Source organism: Tachysurus vachellii, chromosome 25 (assembly GCF_030014155.1).
Source record: "Tachysurus vachellii isolate PV-2020 chromosome 25, HZAU_Pvac_v1, whole genome shotgun sequence".
Classification (NCBI taxonomy): Eukaryota; Metazoa; Chordata; class Actinopteri; order Siluriformes; family Bagridae; genus Tachysurus; species Tachysurus vachellii.
In genome coordinates, this window is record NC_083484.1 from 9,123,826 (window position 1) to 9,144,508 (window position 20,683).

General features: G+C 35.5%; 2 protein-coding genes across 3 annotated transcripts in view; one reads left to right on the forward strand and one right to left on the reverse strand.

Moving 5' to 3' along the window:
- mppe1 (metallophosphoesterase 1) overlaps positions 1-8,325 on the forward strand; it is a 30,210-nt gene extending 21,885 nt beyond the window's left edge. Inside the window, exons 3-9 of the mRNA XM_060862221.1 lie at positions 1,681-1,784; positions 1,871-1,951; positions 2,041-2,149; positions 3,883-3,951; positions 4,280-4,402; positions 7,152-7,292; positions 7,780-8,325. Coding sequence (XP_060718204.1) covers positions 1,681-1,784; positions 1,871-1,951; positions 2,041-2,149; positions 3,883-3,951; positions 4,280-4,402; positions 7,152-7,292; positions 7,780-7,962 — 810 coding nt within the window. The 3' untranslated portion in view covers positions 7,963-8,325. The remainder of the gene's footprint in view (positions 1-1,680; positions 1,785-1,870; positions 1,952-2,040; positions 2,150-3,882; positions 3,952-4,279; positions 4,403-7,151; positions 7,293-7,779) is intronic.
- Positions 8,326-8,446: 121 nt separating this feature from the next.
- Positions 8,447-20,683, reverse strand: part of gnal (guanine nucleotide binding protein (G protein), alpha activating activity polypeptide, olfactory type) — a 50,880-nt gene continuing 38,643 nt past the window's right edge. The window contains exons 10-13 of one of the 2 annotated variants that reach the window (XR_009647813.1): positions 20,035-20,152; positions 12,505-12,635; positions 11,648-11,715; positions 11,263-11,334 (exon numbers count right to left, since the gene is read on the reverse strand). Coding sequence is in view for 1 of the 2 variants with exons in the window: in XM_060862222.1 (XP_060718205.1) it covers positions 11,188-11,334; positions 11,648-11,715; positions 12,505-12,635 (346 nt within the window). In the remaining variant the exon portion in view is untranslated. Of the gene's footprint in view, positions 11,335-11,647; positions 11,716-12,504; positions 12,636-20,034; positions 20,153-20,683 lie in introns of both variants that reach the window. The other variant, XM_060862222.1, reaches the window with a different exon arrangement.

Consider the following 20,683-nt stretch of genomic DNA (forward strand, 5'->3'; position numbering starts at 1 on the left):
GCAGCTGCTACATTTTACCATATCTGTAAGCAATATTTGATTAATCACAGTGATTCAAAGCACTCCTGGGCCATTTATGCACAGGGACAAATGTTCCTGGTTCTTATTGAGACAGAGATACAGCTCATGTTTACCAGAGTGTAATAAGCTCTGTGAACTACATGTTCTCTCTATTAAATTTTTGTTATTATGTAGACATACTGTATTCATGCCTCTAATACTACTGAACCTCAGATACTATTGAAGGCCTTGAGGCGTTTGTACAGGAGGCCTTAATCTCAACCACTGTGCTCCTGTAAATCCTGTTCTATAAAACTGTAATATGATTTTAATTACACTCCTGGTTCTGTGGCCACAGTGCAGTGGTGTGGAACAAAGTGGTTCTTTTCTAACGATACAGTAAAATATGGCAAGAATAACAATCATTACAATTCTCTTTACCCAGTTTGTATTTGTGAGCTCTAGTTTGGTTTTGCAGATATAATAATAAATTAGGCTCATTAGCAGGAAAAAAGTATTATAGCGATAGATTTTATCATCTTTTGATTGATGAGAATGGAAAAAAGGAAAAAGTGATACCATTTATAGGCAACAGGTCTATGGCTATTATAAAATAACAATAAACCACTATGGATGTCTAAAGCACAATGATGTAGAACATTTGATTATCTCTTTTTACGGAGATCAAATTTTGAGTGTCATGGCAAAGGCTGTGAATGCTTATGTGATTTCTTTTGTTTTTTTATTTTTTATAAATTTGCAAAGATTTCAAGCAAACATATTTCACGTTTTCATTATGGGATATTATTTGTAGAATTTTGAAGGAAATAATTAATTTAATCCATTTTGGAATAAGGCTGTAACTGTGGTAATAGTGAAGCGCTATGAACAATTTCAAGATGCACTGTATGTCATGGGCTCTAAAATAATGTCTTAAAGTAGAGGTAAAAGTACTTCTGGTTTGCACTAGAATGTTTCTGACTAGACTGAACCTCAGTTGAAGATGGTGAAAATCATTTACACACACTAAATAAATGTGCTACCACTGACTTCTGCATGCATGACCTCATGAGATGTGACAATAAACTGGATCTATATTTGACTCCAGCAGACTACACAGTGTGAGTTTAGAGACTGCTGTGTCTATTTTATGGAGATGTGGCTCAGCGAGAGAGTTTCAGTTGACATTCAGATTGGTAGGCTCAACTTTTTTGTCAAAACAGAAAGGCAGCTCTCTGTGGTAAGACTCATGGTGGTGGCCTGTGTCTCTTCATCCAGACAAATGGTGCAAGAAATATTTTTAAATTAATTTTAAACTTTAAAATACTCCTTATTATATAAACTACTTCTTATTAATCTACTCCTTATTATATATCTAAAGCTGTTTTGAGACAATTGCTAAATGTGATATACAAATGAATTGAATTTTAATTTATTAGCAGTATGGTGACAGGTGATTGTAAATGCAGTCTCTTTTTAGTTTGTCTTCACTTGGATATAGATCATTATAGAGCATAACTATTTATAAGTATAAATGACATTTTGTTTCATTAATTGAAATTTCTAATTGTATGATTTATAATTGAGCTCTGAGTTTAAACCCCAAATATTGAATTATTATTAAAAAATAATGTGAGTTTAAGGCTGTTTTAAATAAAACTACATTTTGATTATTTTCAGGACTGGGGAGATGATGTTAAGCGCTTCAAACAGATCTTCAATCACTCAAGCGATACAGAACTTGTGGTCCTTATTGGCAACCATGACATTGGATTTCATCACGAGTAAGTTTGTTGGCTACTAAACAATTATAATTCTTGCCTGAATAAAAAAAAAAGAGTTTCAGTTGCCTTTGTGTTCTCCCAAACAGAATGACCTCCTATAAACTTGAGCGTTTTGAGAAAGTTTTCAATGTAACATCAGCAAAGATACTCACCAAGAGAGGAATAAAGTAAGCTGCTTCACATTAAATTAGACCATTGTCTGTCCAGGTTTGCTAAACTGTTTCCTGTACAATTCTTTGCATGTTTGTGTTTATAGCTTCTTATTGGTGAACAGTGTGGCCCTACATGGAGATCACTGTCCCATCTGTCAGGGTGTGGAGGAAAAACTTTACAGTTTAGCACAGCAACTTAACTGCTCCACACAGGTAACACACAATCATCCTTAAAATTAGGGATGTAACAGTATAGTGTGGTCATTTTCACTGACGAGGAAACCTGAAAATCTAAGGCAAAGAAATTTACATTTACTTGTAGCAACACTCAGCAGACAAAGGTGTGAGATATCCTCTTACTAAAACATTACAGTATCCTACTCCTACAGTGGTAAAATTCAGATTGATTTCTAGATAGTGGGCTGAAGGGTGTATCAGGGATGGAAGGAGTCATTATTTAGACCAGTGTTACTCTATGCGCGGCTCGCGAGCCTCCTGCGGCTCGCCAAGCTTTAATATGCGGCTCGCATGGCAGTAAATACTGTAATACGATGATATGATCATGTGGTTAAAATTTATTTTTCATTTAAATAACATTAAAAACAATCAGGGAAGCATAGAAAAATGAATGTGCTCTATTACAAATAATAATATATATTTATATATATTATTTGACTCGTCACTGACTCACTGCGTTCTGCGCAATAGCCAGTTTTTGGCGGCCTTCTATGTACTTCTTTGTAAGCACCTACACGTGTGAGTCAACATTCTCAACCATGAACACTATAAAGAGGAAACACAGAAACCGCCTCACCAACGAACATCTCGCATGCCTCACAAGGATCGCAACAACCAGTTACAAATACAACATGAGAAAAGTCAAAGAAATGCATGCGTGCTTCCGCTCATCTCTGTACAATAGCTGTACAAAATTGAACTGTCTTATTTCTGTAAATGTACTGTGTTTTGGTGTTTGATATATCTTAATATGTTAATAAGTACTAGGGCTGGGCGATATGGCTGAAAACTGTATCACGATATCACTGTTTCATATCGGTCGATATAGATAATTATTGATATTTTTTATGACCCATTTAAAATAAGGACCAGGAGAAAAATATATTACATTTAAACATTTTTATTTTAAACTTAACCTTCCTCTGACCATAAACCCCTCAGTTATTAAGACAGAAATGTCAACAACAATGGAAAACTCAAATAATTAAAATGTAAACATAAGTCTAAAGTCACAATGAACACTTAACAATTATCTCTTAACATTTAAGGTGAAAAATGAAAGAAAATGTAAGAAATGCTTAATAAAGTGTAATATTATGTTATAAAATATTATGTTATAGAGAACCCTGAGAATTTAGTGCAAGTTTAGTGCTAGGAAGTTCACCAGCTGTTCACCTTCTGGTGAATAAAGTGTTTTAAAATATGTGCAGTGTTTTGTAAACATAAATAAAACTGAGGTAGACTGAGATTCATCTGTAATATAAAAAACAAACCTGATACAATGCAGTATATAAAAATATAAAAAAGTAACTCTTCAAGTTATTCTTACTCTAATCATACTTGAAGTTGAACTATTCACTTTTTTATTGCACTCATTTCGTGCTTATCAGTCGCCGGTTACTGAAGAGGAATCCAACAGACCAGCACGAGGCAACGATATGGTGCAACCAAACGTGATACTGTTACATGATTGTCTGTTAGTGTGTCACTCCCTACATTTCTAGGTTATCAGAGTGAGTTCCTTTGTTAATGCAACCAAACTTGCTTCGCAACTTCTGTTTTCTTCCAACGAATGAAAAATATCGAACGTTTTATCAAACACATTTTTATTGATATCGATCACATGTCTATCGCGATACATATCGTTATCGTTTTATCGCTCAGCCCTAATATGTACAGGTTAACAGTGTCTCATTTGAATTTTGCAGTCTGATGTGATGAAGCATCTTTGCAGGGACATACAATCATATCCATCAACGGCTCCCATTATACTTCAGGTAAATATACATGATTGTGTGTATGTGTACTATGGGAAGGACTACCAACTATCATTATATTCTCCCAGGTGCATTCTTTCCAGTACCACACACAATAAGATACCACTATCCCACTTACTATACCACCTTTGTAAGTTTATAAGTGTATCTTATAAAATGATCACTGACAGTGGCTTTAAGGTAGTTCTGCCTAATTAGTGACCACTGAGTGCATTTAACATAGAAATTTAATGTCTAGAAAATAAGCTGCTTAATCAAATATTGGCCATTGTAGTAACTCCACTGGTATTTGTTGCATATTTCTAGATAAAATGTTGTCTGTTTCCAGCACTACCCTCTGTATCGTACCAGTGATGCTCAGTGTACAGGTAAAGATGCAGCACCACTCAACGAACGCTATCAGCACTTTCAGGAACGCTATGATGTTCTCTCTCAGGATGCCTCAAAAAAGGTTAGGTGATAACGTGAGGTTTTCACTCACCTGTTTTTATTATTTATTATAATTCGCATAATATGTCTACTTTAGGGAAAATTTATTTTGGTGTAATAATACATGAATATTAAAGAGTGTTAAACAAAGTAGAGTATCAAAAACACTGAAATTCATAAACATTTTGCAGTCAGATGGTGCACTTAATCAGTGTTGTAATCTGTAACTGGATTTTTAATCACCACTGAATGACAAAAGAAAATCTCTTAAGTTTACTGATACCAACAGAAATTATTTATACAGAACAAAAATGTAGTATTTAGAGTTAAATGTTGATAAACAAAAGACATCAGCAGAAACAGGTGTGCTAACTAGAAGTTTGGCGAGTATATTACGAAAGGGATTATCTAAATTACAGAAGAAGAAACTGTCATGGATTGTATGTGTTTGGCACATGTTTATCTAAACGAAACAGAAAGAATTTTATATCAAAACAAAGGCTATCACAATCATAAGATCAGGTCATAAACAAATGGTATCACACAGTCAGCTCAGTGCCACAGTCAGACTAGGACAGAACATGCAGAGATATATTAAGAATATATCATGCCTAAAATGGGCATGTGAGCATCAGAACTGGACGATAGTGAAATGGAAGAAGAAGACCTGGTCTGATTTAATCACATTTTCGTTTACATCATGTGGATGTCCAAGTCTGTGTTTGTTGTTTACATGGAAAAGATGATGCACTGTGAAATGCACTGTGAGAAGAAGGCAGTATGATGCTCTTGGCAATTTTCTGCTGGAAAAACTTGTGTCCTGGCATTCATGTGGATGCTACTTTGACAAATAGTACCTACCCTCTCATGGCAAATGTGCTATGCAAATAAAATTGAACTGAATTATTATGTCTAACTACAGCCTAAATAAAATCAGTGCATCTTTCCAACCTAAAATGTAAGAAGGCATCTTTACTAGAAGCTTTTCAATAGTGAGTGCTAGTGACATCTAGTGGATAAAGTGTGAAGTGTTTCATGCAGTTGCATTTTGGTTTTCAAGCTTAATCAATGCATTCCAGTGTTTTGAAAACATTTGCATTTTTTTACAATAAAGACTAAAAAGTTAAATTAACGTTGTGTATTATATAATAAACAAAAGCAATTCCCTTTTTAGTTTTTGGATAACAAGTTACATATATCAAGGGTAACATCACTACTAAATAACAAAAATAGATTTTGGGAAAGACACCATTGCTTTGAAACTGTTAACCTGCTAAGTCTCTTGCTGGAAAGTTCCAGAGGTTTATATAATATTATTATAAATTGCTGTTTGCGATTATATTTAGTAAAATAAGACATTTTTCAGCAGCCCTGTTCATGTCTCCAGGGCATAATGTTTGCATTAACAGTTCTTGACCATGTGCAGTTCTTGACCCAGCTTTGGTTTAAATCCAAATATAAAAACAGATATGAGTATTTTCCACAATAATTTATAGATGCAGATAACAAAATGGTGGTATAAAAAGTGTTTGCCCCCTTACTGATATTTTAATTTTTTTACACATTTGTCACACTTTAATGTTTCAGATCATCAAACAAATGAAATATTAGTCAAAGAAAACACAAGTAAACACAACGTGCAGTTTTTAAATGGTTTTTATTATTAAGGGAAAACAAAATCCAAACCCACATGACCCTGTGTGAAAAAGTGACTTATAACTTAACTGTGGTTTATCACACCTGAGCTCAATTTCTCTGTTCTCAATCAAGAAATCACTTAAATAAGATCTGACTAATAAAGTGAAGTAGACCGAAAGATCCTCAAAAGTTACGCATCATGCTGAGATCCAAAGAAATTCAGGAACAAATGAGTAAGAAAGTTATTGAGAGCTATCAGTCTGGAAAATGTTATTAAGCCATTTCTAAAGCTTTGGGACTCCAGTGAACCACAGTGAGAGCCATTATTCCCCCAGAGTGGCCGGCTGACCAAAATGACCCCAAGAGCGCAGCGACAACTCGTCCAAGATGTCACAAAAGACCCCACATCAACATGAACATACAAAGAACTGCAGGTCTCACTTGCCTCAGTTAAGGTCAGTGTTCATGTCTCCACCATAAGAAAGAGACTGGGCAAAAATTGCCTGCATGGCAGAGATACAAGGCGACAAGTCTTGTATCTCTGCCATGCAGGCAATTTTTGCCCAGTCTTTTTCTTTCCGCTGCTGAGCAAAAAGAACATAAAGGCTAGTCTCAGATTTGCCAGAAAACATCTTGATGATCCCCAAGACTTTTGGGAAAATACTCTGTGGACTGACGAGACAAAAGTTGAACTTTTTGGAAGGCGTGTGTCCCATTACATCTGGTGTAAAAGTATAAATGCATTTCAGAAAAAGAACATCATACAGTAAAATATGGTGGTGGTAATGTGATGGGCTGGGGCTGTTTTGTTGCTTCAGGACCTGGAAGACTTGCTGTGATAAATGGAACCATGAATTCTGCTGTTCTACCAAAAAATCCTGAAGGACAATGTGCGGCCATCTGTTTGTGACCTCAAGTGACCTTGAGTGGCCGAGTCAAAGTCCTGAATTTTTATTTTTGAGTAAATTTGTTGGATGATCTGAAACATTAAAATGTGACAAGCAAAAAAATTAAAAATCATATGTATATATAAATTTAGAATTACAATATTGAACTAGAAGAGGAAATTATAGTGTGTATATAAGCATTTTAAATAAAAACTTTTTTTCTCAAATGTTCCTTTCCTCTACCAGCTACTGCGGTGGTTCCAGCCTCGCCTAATTCTAAGTGGCCACACTCACAGCAGCTGTGAGGTTTTCCATGAGAATCGTTTCCCAGAGATTAGCGTTCCATCTTTTAGCTGGAGGAACCGCAACAACCCCAGCTTCATCCTGGTAACCATAAACACACAATATACACTCATCATCAGCTTAATTAGGAATACATGTACACCTGCATATTTAAGCAAAATCAATTCTATTAGCTAATTATGTGACAGAAGCACAATGCAAAATCATACATGTTTGTAAAAGGTGCTTATTCACGTTACTTAGTATGGACTGTAGTTTGTGAAAAAATGCTTACCCCAGCTCATCTAGCACCAACAACCATGCCACATGATTACCCCCAAATGATGTGAATGTATCCACATTATGCTGCTGCCAATTAGCTAACAGCATGAATGTGCAGGTGTTCCCAATTAAGTGCATGGTGTGTCTAAAATGACAAAAGTGATGTAAAAAGTGTTTGCTAGCATTATTTATTCCTTCAGTCTAAAAGATTAATATTGACAAGTAAACCATGAGGGTTGTCCTCATTTACAAATGTTAATTTGAAAAATACAGCTATAATGTAGCTCTTGAACAAATGTTTTATGTATAGGGCACCTTTTCCCCATCTGATTTTGCGCTGTCCAAGTGTTTCCTGCCAGAGGAGAGCAGTATTATAGCAGTATACTGCACCGCTGTGGTTGTGATTGTGCTGATCACACTTGGGCATCTGCGTCTTTTCCAAGGAGCACTGCATGCAGCAAACAGCATTCTGGACAAGGAAAAATCTTTGTGAAACACACCCTATATATGTACATGATCTGTAATACTTTGTCTGTACAATTATATGTGCACAGACCATTTTACAAGTTTTAATTACATGCTCCATGATTTCCATGTTTTCAGGAAAGTGAGTGCTAAGACACAATTTTAGATACTGCTAATCTAGTATGTTACATTTATAATTTTATTTAAACATGCATTTTTATGATACTTTGAAGAATGCTGTCCACCTATGTTTAAATGTTATTGTATTGTATTGATATTTTTTATTAATTTGTCTACTTACTGGTCCACATTTGAAATTACATTCCTAATTACAGGCCAAACTGTTTGCTTGTTATTTTAAATAAAGAAGTGCTTTCTGCTTTTTACTGAAGTCCTATCTGGAACTAGTAAATAAATAAATAAAATGGTAAGTAAAAAAAAAATCCACTGTAAATGTGAGTCATAATGCATGTTATTCTTCTCTGTGCTGGTTGAATAATAAAACACACCAACACTTTTAGATGTATTTTATTTGCAAAATTACATTTCGTCGGACATTTCCATTCTAAACAGATGAAGGGTGTCTAATGTGACTCTTTAGTAACATAAATTTAAGAACTCAAAATGCTGTGTCACTGAAGGCCAGACCTAGAGTTTTATATTTTTATCTGTTAGTTATCATCATATCATACATGGAGAAGCCTCAGTGAACAGAGATTTAGCTTATCTACCAGTGGTGCAATTTCACCATATAGTACAGCTTTTGGAGGGTCCACGTGGGTCCCGTGTCACTCATCTGCAGGTCATGTAGCTGTAAATTTTTAGTTAATTTGGTGGAACCACATATAGTATAGTGTTCTGATTCAAGCTCATTCAGGAGATGGTCCCATGATGGGACATGAACATAGACCACAACATATAACCAGTTTTGCTGGATAGATTTAAAAAAAAAAAAAAGAAAGAAACTGTAGGCTGAGAATTGCAGGAAGGGGTCAGGTTCTTTTTTTTTTTACGTCATTAGATTTAAAAGTGTGGCAAAACTACCAATTAATCTTATATTAATAATTAGATGAGATAAGGATTAATCTGCCTAGGTAAGGGCCTAACAGTGGCTCTCAGATGTGGACTTTGAACTTATAACCTGACAATCACAAGCATCCACTTTTTCAAAATAAAGTTAACGTTAAACTCTTAAGGGTTCTTTTGTTATGCGTATATTGGTTGCATCTGGGGTGTCTATGTAAAACGTAGGATCATAAGCCAAACCCTTTTAGGAAGCAAAGAACACTTACCTACCCAAAAGACTGTTAAATGATCCTTTTTAAGTTTCCTCTGACAAAAAATATTTTGTCATTTTTATTATATTACATTAAATTTTATATTTTATTATTAAGTAAGTAGTGGGTGCATTTTAACAACAAAGAAACAGGTTTGATGAAAACATGGCTGAAAAAAATGACTGTGCAGTTACATATTAAAAGTAAGTAATAAGGACATGGTTTTTCTCCCACACAAATGAGATAATCCCATTCTGCATTACCTTCTGGAATCTTTTCACATTTTACTCTGCAATCAAGCTGTATAAGGCTATGCAATATTCTGTGAGTTATGAGGCCTGGATGTTACTGAAGATTACAGGAGAGTCAAACCGTCTAAAGTACACCCTACCTAGATCCATGGCTATGCATACAACCTCACTAGACATTCATAAATATGTATACGCTTAGGCACACACATTTCTATGTAGAATTGTACATATATGTTTATGCAATATAATTTCTGTTGTAACCTTATAAATGTATATGTACACATATATAAATATAAAAATGCTGATGTACAATCTGGGTTGAACACAACAGGGGGCTGTGGGTATACACATGCATGCAGGCACACACACATGCATACACACATTTACAGCTGTACCCCTGTGTACAAACCTCACACACACATATCATGTCTGAAACTGTCAGCAGGCTATGAGTTTGGACACTTAAAATGTTTTCAAATGTTTTTTTAAAGCTGTCAAGAGTTCTAGAAAGGGAAAATGAATTCAACAAAAGAAAGATAAAAATAAAAACATACTCATTTGCAACTTTGCAATCAGTAAGTTATTTTGCATATTGTATACATATTTTTTTGCCTAATTTCCATGTTGTACTAACCATAGGATTCCATTTTCTTTATGCTAGAGAGAAATGCATTTCTACAAAGAGCGAGTTTGTGTGTGTGTGTGTGTGTGTGTGTGTGTGAGAGAGAGAGAGAGAGAGAGAGAGAGAGAGAGAGAGAGAGATTCCCCATCAGCAGCCTGTGCTGCAGTTAAGATTTGACATCAAGCTGTACAACGCCATCAGAAATGTATTTATATCTAAATCCTCATTTACAGGTACAGCTGTAATCAAAGGCACAAGGAGCTTCTACAAGTATTTTTCTCTTTTCAATTAAGATGTACAAAATAACATTACATTTTGCAGGCATGTGCAAGACAAAGCAACCTTGCACATTCCCTAGCATAATAAAATAACCCCCCAAATATATAGTGTATCTGTGTGTATGTGTATTTACAGTACAGTATACACATACTATCACAACATCAAGAAACTCTCTATGCAAAGAGAGGTATTAATTATCAGTTGGCCACTCAGTCTTCTTATGCAGAAAGTACTGAGGTGCAGAAGACTTCAAGTCCAACAATCCAACATTTCTACATTTAGCCTGTGCTCTTAAACAATTCCAAACCCCTGAATATTCCTGCAACATTGCACCTCTAACAGAAACTAATTAAAGAAATGCAAAAAAACAATTAAAACATACTAAAGAGAAAAGTGACAAGTAATAAATATAGCGGTGCTACATAGTGAATTACGCTTAGCGGTCTGCATTTTAGGAACCTGATGCAAAAGTGCATTATCCACCCCTATGTCAAGTACTCCAAAAAAAAACCTTCAGAAGACTGCAAAGGTCAAATGTCAGGCTTATTTGCCTAAAGTTACCACAGATTTCCATTGGATTGGCTGGTCCACATCCAACCATATCAAGTAAAAAATCTAAATGAAATTCTCAAGACTGAAGAGATACAGGAAACACACGCACACCTCATTCTTGTATAAATGAGATAAAGTGGAGGAAAACATTAACAATAGAGAAAAAAAAATCACATAACATTGTCACTAGTCAGTAGTTCACTCGTCTTGCTGAAATCTGGGAGTGTAGAAGAAGTGATCCGATTGGTAAAAGGACAAATCTTGGGACCCAATCACAAAAGCTCATACTGGCGGAGATGCATCCTCTGGATGATGTCACGACAGTCATTGAAGACACGACGGATATTCTCTGTGTCCACGGCACACGTGAAATGTGGGTAGCAGTAGTGTTTATCTGACCCACTTGCTGTGCTGATCCTCTGCAGAAACGCATACACAAATCCTTTTTACTTAAAGACATTGGAGGGTGACCAAACAAATATTTAAATATCATTAGCAACTTAGTATATCTGAATGTACACACAGACTACACTAAAGGCAAAAACTAAAACGCAACAGAAAAAATGTAATCAAAACATACAAAAGACATGACAAATACAAACTGTTAAAACAAACAAGTAAACATACAGTTTAAAAGACAGCACAAAAAAGACATGTCAAACTTGAGTTAAACACTACTTAAAATACAAATGAGCAAACATTTTATGATGTGTCTGTATATATTGAGTGTACCAAAAATTCATCCCGGATGAAGAACTTGGCCCTAGTCACTTTTGGGTCTTCCCCAGCATCAGGGGTCACTGTAGAGAAGATTGTGTATATATCAACATCTCTTTTAACTTTAGAATCATGTACAGTCCAAGCATTTTCAATCTTTATCTTCTCCAAATTTTAATGCAGGATGTTGTTAACATTTTTCAAGTTGAAGCACCCTTTATTTGTTTTACATTAATAAGTCACATTGTTGCAGAAACTATAGGTTTTAAATATAGTGACAGTGTCCCTGTATTGTAACTTAGATTTAGGCTATAGATTTTGTGTTTCTAAAAGGTACAAGGAATTCACTTTGTCAGAGTTGGGGATATAACTCGACCCATTCCAAAGCAAATCACACTCAGATAATACTAATTATTAATGATGCTGTATGGTGCTTCCAAATCATGTGCTCTAATTCAAAATAAAGCATCATTGAAATGTAATATTCAGTAATAACACCATACAATTACAAACACTTTTTCCCAAAATGGCTGAATGTATTCAAGGAGCTAAAATTTTAATTTGATTAAAATCAATTTTATTTGTATAGTAAAAATAGTTATAAAACAAAAAACTAGGAATGAGCCAGTCTAAGGCAACAATGGCAAGGAAATACCCCCGAGATGATATGAGGAAGAAACCTTTTTCTGAAAAAGTGTCTTGTTAGCCTACATACATTGCAGTTGGAAAGAGTCAGATAAAATGAAAATGCTTCTCTTCTAATTTAATACACAACATTTCATGTAAGTTTCAAGACATATTAGAGATTTACAAGATTTCTCTTAAATTTGATGGTAAAATGATTTAGAGGACCAAGTCTAAAAAGGTGCTACCATCTGGTGGGATTGTATAGCGAGTGTACTCTGGGAAGTAATCTTCAAGTTTGGATTTTCCAGCCAGGATCTTCTCTGCAAGCATGTCCTGTTTGTTCAGGAAAAGAATAACTGAGATAGTCCGTAAAAACCTGCAGAATTCAGAGAGAGAGGGAGGGGAGGGAGAGAGAGAGTCAAGTACTCACACACAAATCATTCTTTCGACATCAACCAGATGGTGTGATACAGACTGATTAATATAATTATTAATTTGAATCCAAAGCTATCTTTTCCATTCTTGAGTACCTGTCTCAGTACCCAGGAGTAACTACAGTACAACATTGTTGTATTGTTGTAACAGTACCCATAAAAGTAGAGAGGCTTGTTGAAGGTTCTGTAGTGGTGATATCAATCCCCATACAAAACACCTTCTAAATGCCAATACTGCTTTGATACTGCATGTTAAAATTTGAGCAAATTCAGGAAGGGAACATAAATGGAGATTTTTGCTGTAATTGAGAAGCACATTGACTGGCTTGTTACTTGACTCAGGCTTTAACTTGTGTATTAACTTGTGTATAAATAAAGTAGTTGCTTTTCTGAGCTTATTTGTCAGTTTTGTCTGTCAGTTCCATCACAATAATTTACAGCAGTACTATTCATATGCAGCTTACACAGTATTTCCAATAAAGCAGCAGGGTAATCATCGATATAAAAAAACCTCTGTATTATCAATATTAGGGTCTTCAGTACAATCATTCAATTTTCATGAAAATATTGCAATTTGTGAAAACACCAGTTTAGTTGCATTTACCTTAAAGTGTCACTTTGGTACTACATCAGCATCTAATATCATGTTTGTCATATTTCCTTCTCTTAACACCTATTCCCCAACCCATTGTCCCTCCCAACCCATTGATCTTCTTGCATAAAAGACAACATACAATAGCATGACAAGGCAAGGAATCCAAACATGCCTTATACTCAGATATCAATAATCAGAGAAATGTAGCCAGCATTTGTCTAAACACAAACAGAGCTGATGAAACGCAAACAGAGCTGATGAAAAGCCCATCAAGGAAAGCTTTGGAGGAGAAAAAAAAGTCCAGCAACAGTAAGTCCAGCAACAGTTCCAACAAAAGTACGGAAGCTCTTGAATTGCCTTCGCAACCATAAGCAGAGGGTTCCTGTACTCATGAGCCTGTTGGCTAACAAAAAAAAAATATCATGTTTTGTGTGTGGTTAAACATTTTGATTCAAAGATCTAAGACTTTTTCTATGTACACAAAAGGCCTATTTCTCTCAAATATTGTTCACAAATCTGTCTAAATCTGTGTTAGTGAGCACTTCTCCTTTTGCCGAGATAATCCATCCATCTCAAAGGTCTTTGAAGAGAACACCTCTCCAAAGTGCCAGACGCCACAGAATGCCAGCGCCATTTGCCCACTCAAGTCGGTTACGACAACGAATTGGAGTCAGGTCGAGACCCAGATGAGGAAGACGAGCATGCAGCTGAGCTTCCCTGAGATGGTTTATGACAGTTTGTGCAGAAATTCTTTGGCTATGCAAACCGATTGTTGCAGCAGCTGTCTGGGTGGCTGGTCTCAGAATATCTTGGAGGTGAAGATGATGGATGTGGAGGTCCTGGGCTATTGTGGTCACACATGGTCTGCGGTTTTGAGGCCAGTTGGATGTACTACCATATTCTCTGAAATGCCTTTGGAGATGGCTTTTGGTAGAGAAATGACATTCAATTCACGAGCAACAGCTCTGGTGGACATTCCTGCAGCCAGACATCTGTGGCATTGTGCTGTATAATAAAAACTGCACATTTTAGAGTAGCATAAAGCACACCTGTGCAATAATCATGTTGTCTAATCAGCATCTTGATAGGCCACACCTGTGAGGTGGATGGATTATCTCAGCAAAGGAGAAGTGCTCAATAACACAGATTTAGACAGCTTTGTGAACAATATTTGAGAGAAATAGGCCTTTTTTGTACACAGAAAAAGTCTTAGATCTTTGTGTTCAGCTCATGAAAAATGGGGGTAAAAACAAAAGTGTTGCATTTATAATTTTGTTCAGTGTATATACACAGTGTCGCTTGAAAGTTTGTGAACCCTTTTGAAATTTCTGTATTTTGCAGAATACAGGGTAACTTCTAAGCAACTAAAAGCAGCTTTTACTTTGGCTTATGTTAATGTTCATGAGTCTGCCTTCAGGTGAACACTGAACAACCTTGGTGTGCAAAGCAGAGTTGCAAGGAGAAAGCCACTACTCTCCAAAAAGAACATTGCTACCCATAAAGTTTGCTAAAGATTATGTGGCCAAGCCAAAGGACTATTGGGAAAATAATTTGTGAAGGAATGAGACCACAACAAACGTTTTATTTTTAACTGAGAAGCATTATTTTTGGATAATGGAAAATACTGAATTCCAGCATAAGAACCTTATAAAGTCTGTGAAACATGGTGCCAGGACAATTGATGGAACAATGAATTCAGAATTAAACCAGTGAACTCTAAAAGAAAATGTCACGACATCTGTCCATGAACTGAAACTAAAAAAATGGGTCATACACCAAGACAACGATAACATGCACCAAAGTCTGTGTACCAAAGAATGATTAAAGAGGCACAAAGATAATATTTTAGAATGGCCAAGTCACATTAGAGAGGTCATTTGATGATAGATTTGATTTGAATCCAAAAGAAAAATTGTGGAAGGACCTGAAGCAAGCAGTTCATGTGAGGACACCCAACCCAATCTGAGTTTTGAAGCTCTTCCCTACTGATGAATGGAATAAAATTCTTCCAAGACGTTGTGCAAAAACGTTCCAAAAACCTTTATCCCTGCACAAGGGCTCACAAGATGCTGAAAGCAAAGGTTCATGTACTTTTGCAAGTCACAGATATGTAGTGCTGGATCATTTTTCTCAATAATTAAATGAAGTATAATGTTTTCAGCTCATTTGTTTTATTGTGTTCACTTTGTTTACTTTTGGTAAAATCTGATGATGTTTTAGGACATATTTATGCAGAAATATTGGAATTCCTAAAGAGTTTACAAACTTTCAAGTGACACTGTATATACACAGTTATGCAGTGTTGTGCTAGTTACTAAGAAATAGTAACTAGTTACAGTTACTAGTTACTTCATGCAAAAAGTAACTCAATTACTTTGTTGATTACTTACACCAAAAAGTAACTCATTACTGTTAAAAGTAACTTTTTAGTTACTTTTTTAAAGAACGTTCTTTAATGTTCCCATTAATGCCCTTTTATGCATCATGGTCTATACAAACAGAAAACTGACTTAAACACAAAGTAATTTTTAAACACTATTTTATTTAAGTTAGACCAGCACAGACTGAATATATCACAAGGATTTCTAACGAGCTAACAAGCTGCCTGAAAGCAGAAACTACATGCCTCTACAAAGCTAGAATCTAACCCGGTGTCGGTGGACACACTCGAAGTGAGTCAAGAGCCTCCAGCCAAACAACAGCGACTAGATTTGCTGTTAGCCAGGGACAGATCAACAAAGCTATTGCACGGTATGTTGTTGAAAACATGCAGCCTGTCTCTACTGTGGAGTCACCGGCTTTCAGGAGTTGCTGATTATTGCAGTAGATAGGACCTTCGAACCAGAAAGACACAGCTTACATTTGACTAAAAGGTTTTTGTCTTTATGCTCAACTAAAGTGAAATAATGAGCATATTTCCACTTTGAGAAACTCGTCTTGCTCTCGCCTTGAATCGCGCCATTACTGCCGCACATACTTGAATAAACGGAAACACGCCCACAGTGCAGCGTCTTCGTGTTTACAGTGGTTGGCATCCACCAATCCTACAATGCATCGCTGCTGTAAACAGGTTAGGCTGTAGGCTACACTTCAGCCAAAATGAATTAATTTATAATAATTAAAAAAAGTAACGGACAAACGTACCATATGTTAACGGTAACGGAGTTAATTTATTTAAAAAGTAATGCGTTAGAATATTAGTTACTGTCAAATGTAACTGTGTTACAGTAACGCACTAGTACTAGTAACGTGTTACTGCCCAACACTGCAGTTATGGAAAAAAAAATCTTACATTAGCATCTCTACATGCATGGCAGCCATTCCTGTATTTGATGAATCTGTTGAACAGGCACACTCCATTTTGTTTAATGTAAAGTGTATATTACTTATTAGGTGATCACTTGAACTAAATCTTATTTAAAAAGAAAAAGTATAAAAACCAATACTATTGTCATTACTAACCTCTTCAAATAAGACCGACTGGATGGCAAAAATAGTGCTAGTAGTACCTTAAAAGTAATTATAATAACTATTGACCATGCTAAAAAAGTTTTAAGTGAGGAAAAAAGGGCTCAATTCAGTCAGAGGGATACATTGAGAGTCCATCCTTAAAATTCCATCCTTAAAATTTCAAAGACAGTAGTTCATAAGAACAAAGTCATGCTGCCAAACATGGTCAAACAGACTAAGGACACCCCTCCACCCCACCCCCCCTTTAATACTAAAAATCAAACATGAAAATAATAGTTTAAGTGTTTGAGGAAGTGGTAGGTCTTCTCTCGTCATTTGAATTTAGCAAAGTGACTCAGCTATTCATAAATTGGTCATTTCCACTGACCGGCATAACAACCAACTTATACGACTGTCACTCAGCAACCATAGAATAACATCAAATGACCTTGAAAAGAATGGCAAATGGCATCTAGGGTGAAGTAGGTGGTGGTATCTTAGTGGTTATGGTTAGTCCCCTGAACAAGGCCTTTAACCCTCAATTGCTCAGTTGTATGCCGTAAATGAAATAAATTAAGTACATGGTAAGGACGGTTCGAAACAAATGCAAATCAAATGCAAAGCCAGAAAAAGAGCCCTTTATCCATGAGAAGCAAAGAAGAGCCAGGCTGAAGTTTGCAAAAGACCATAAGAATTGGACCGTAGACTAGAGTAATGTGAACTTTGAATACAATGAATGATTTTGAATAGTGAGACACATTGAGTCCAATTTTCAGCTTTGCCCAACACCTGGTCGTCAGAGAGACTGTAAAGGCCTACAAGCCACAGAGTCTCGCACCCACTGTGAAATATAGTGGAGGATTGGTGATGATCTGGGATGCTTCAGCAAGGCTGAAGTCAGGCACATTCCCCTTTGTGAAGGGTGCATGAAGCCACATACTGTACAAGGTTGCTCAATGTCACACAGCCAGGTCAATCAAGGTGTAGATGGAAAACCACCACATCATGAATCTGTCATGGCCAGCTCAATCTCCAGACCTGAACCTAAGGAAAACCTTTGGAATGTGACCAAGTGGAAGATGGATGGTCACAAAAGCCATCAAACAAGGAGTGCCCCGAGGAGTCACAAAAAGTCAACCAACAGCAATGTGATAGATTGGTGGAGCGCATAACAAGACACATGAAAGCTGTGACTGAAAATTAGGGTTATTTCCTCCAAGTATTCATTTTTTAACTTAAATTAGTTTTGCACGGTTTAAAAATTATTATGAGCTTGTTTTCCTTGCATTATTTGAGGTCTGAAAACATTGCAACTTTTTTAAACAGTTTTTGCCGTGAAATGCTCTAAATGACAACGCGTTTATTTTGAATTTGGGAGAAATGTTGTCAGTGGTTTTAGAATACAAAAAAATGTTAATTTTACTCAAGCACATAATCATAAATAATAAAATAAGACAAACTATTTTGCAATGGTCTAAAAATTTTTACAAAGCTATATATATTTTGTAAATTTTTTGAGATTTCAAAGTTCAAAATGATTTTAATAATAACTAAGAATTATTTTCGTATTATAATGGACATAATGGACATAAAAATGTTGATTAAAATTGTTGATTAGTTTTTGTGCAAGTCAAATGAATTAATAAAGAATACTTCTGGATGCGAAAAGTCTGGATGCACTGCAGTTGGTGGAAAATGGTGATTGTAGATGAAATATGACTTCAAGCATTAGGTATTTTGTGTTTGAAATTGATTTAATTAATATTTAAAACAGTAATATACCTTTTTGTTGCAAAAACCTTGAATATTATAGATTTAACCCAAGTGTGATGTGTAATCAGAATCAAAGTAACACATTTGCAAAGTAAAATAAAATGTATAAAACATTCAAAATACACCCAGAAATGCTGGTCATGTACCCTGAAAAACTGTCAAACATATGTGGACCTATGTGTGGGTATTTTCCACATTGTTGCCACAAAGTCTGAATCTAGAATGTCTTTATTTGCTGTAGTATTTCCATAAAATTATTATCCATAAAGATTATATTAAATAATACAAGATTTCCATTCATTGCAACTGAGGGGCTCAAACCTCTCAAAATGACAAAGCACTTATGTACAAAGCAAGGTCCATAATGACATGGTTTGTAAATGTATCTGTGAAAGAACTAAAGTGGCTACACAGAGGACTGAGTTCAATTCCCCTGAACACTTTTGGTGTGAACTGGAATGCTTTCTGCATCCCAGGCACCTCACCCAACATTCCAACCTCACCTTCCAAGTCCCCATTCACGTTTCAAAATTTACAGTAGTTCAAACTCTTCTCAGGGGAGAAGGTTATAATAACAGCAAAGTGGGAACTAAATCTCAAACGGGATGTTCAAAAAGCAAATATAGGCGTACGCTGGTGGTACGCTGACATCCCGATTTACTAAGAGCCACAATAAGGAGCAGTAGTTTTCATGTGCAATGGACTAAGCTGCACTTGACTGCATTGCATTGTGGGTGTACTGTGAGTAATTTACAAAGTATAATTGCATGAAATACTTCTGTGCCAAATTGGGTAGGTAAGTATATTTAATTGAGGCTTCTGTATAGCAATTATTCTATAACAAATTCTCAAAACATTCTGAAACTCAAGAATAATGCATTCAGAGAAACAAGTTTGTTTAAAATACAATACAAATAAATGAATAAAACTGTCTTTAAGTTAATGAACATTTTGATATTAAAAATAGACATCGATTAATATTAAATATATGAAAACTTTTGCAAAGGCTCTGTTCAAATGCTGTTTGTTCAAATGGGGTGAATAATCTAATAAACCAAAATCATGAATAAAAATTCATTTTGAGAAACGTTATCAATAACACTTTTTAAATGGTACAATTCTGTCTTCAAATTGGGAAACTTTCTCCAATAAAGTACATTGTCTCTGAACATATTAAATTGCAATTGCATATTATAGTGAATTTAAAGGTCACTAAACCAAATTAATTTGCAAGGACACTAACAGTTTCTTTGACATTTATGGATCAATGCTTCAAATCTTATAATCATAAGAATGCTAACAAAAGACTGACAAGTCACAATGTGATTTTCTTGTCCGATGCAATCCTCTATAGTGTTTTTGTAAGTCAGATTGCATGATAGCATGTTTGTTTTTTTTTGTTTTTTTTTGGTAACAAAAAAGTTACCTTCCTGGTGACTTAAACTCTCTAAACAACATAGCCAAGGATTTAAAAAGAGTTTATTTCAAGTGTTTAGAATTTCTCATAGCCAATTTGCCCATACTTGCAACTTTGTCGTGTTTGGTACGCCAGAGAAGAGGTTTTCCAGCCACCAAGGCTCGAATTGGTACCTGGTCAGCAATAGCAACTTTTCCCTCTTCCCCAGGATTAGCTTAATGAAGCTGTGGGTGGAGAGGTGAAAAGAAATACATTTAATACATTTAACACATTCGAATGAGCCTCAGTATCTCTAAATGCTCATTCTCTGTGTCATACAGACAACTAAATAATATAATTAGATACCTAATGGTCATCGCAGCCTGCAAGTTAAGTAGCACATGTTTGGGCCAAGATTTTGAAGAGAAAATGAGCAAAGATACACAGATATGAAGTCCAGCCATCAGTTTAAAACACAAGGCATGGCTTGGAAGAGGAGTAACATGTGGGAAGCTCTGTGGAAGTTATGTCAGCCTTTAGACAGAATGTCTGAGGCATGAGTCAAAAACACTTTGTAAACATATGCTTCAAAAAACTATTGTTGATTGTTTCATGTTCTTTGTTTTGGCTTTGGAAATGTAGACAAAAGAAGTTCAAATTCAGTTCAGTCTTTCAAAAGTCAGTCAAGAAATAGTAGTTTGATTTAGTTACAATGAATAGTAATAAAAAAGATACCTTGTATATATAAAACCAACAACCATGGGTGTTCTGAAGTT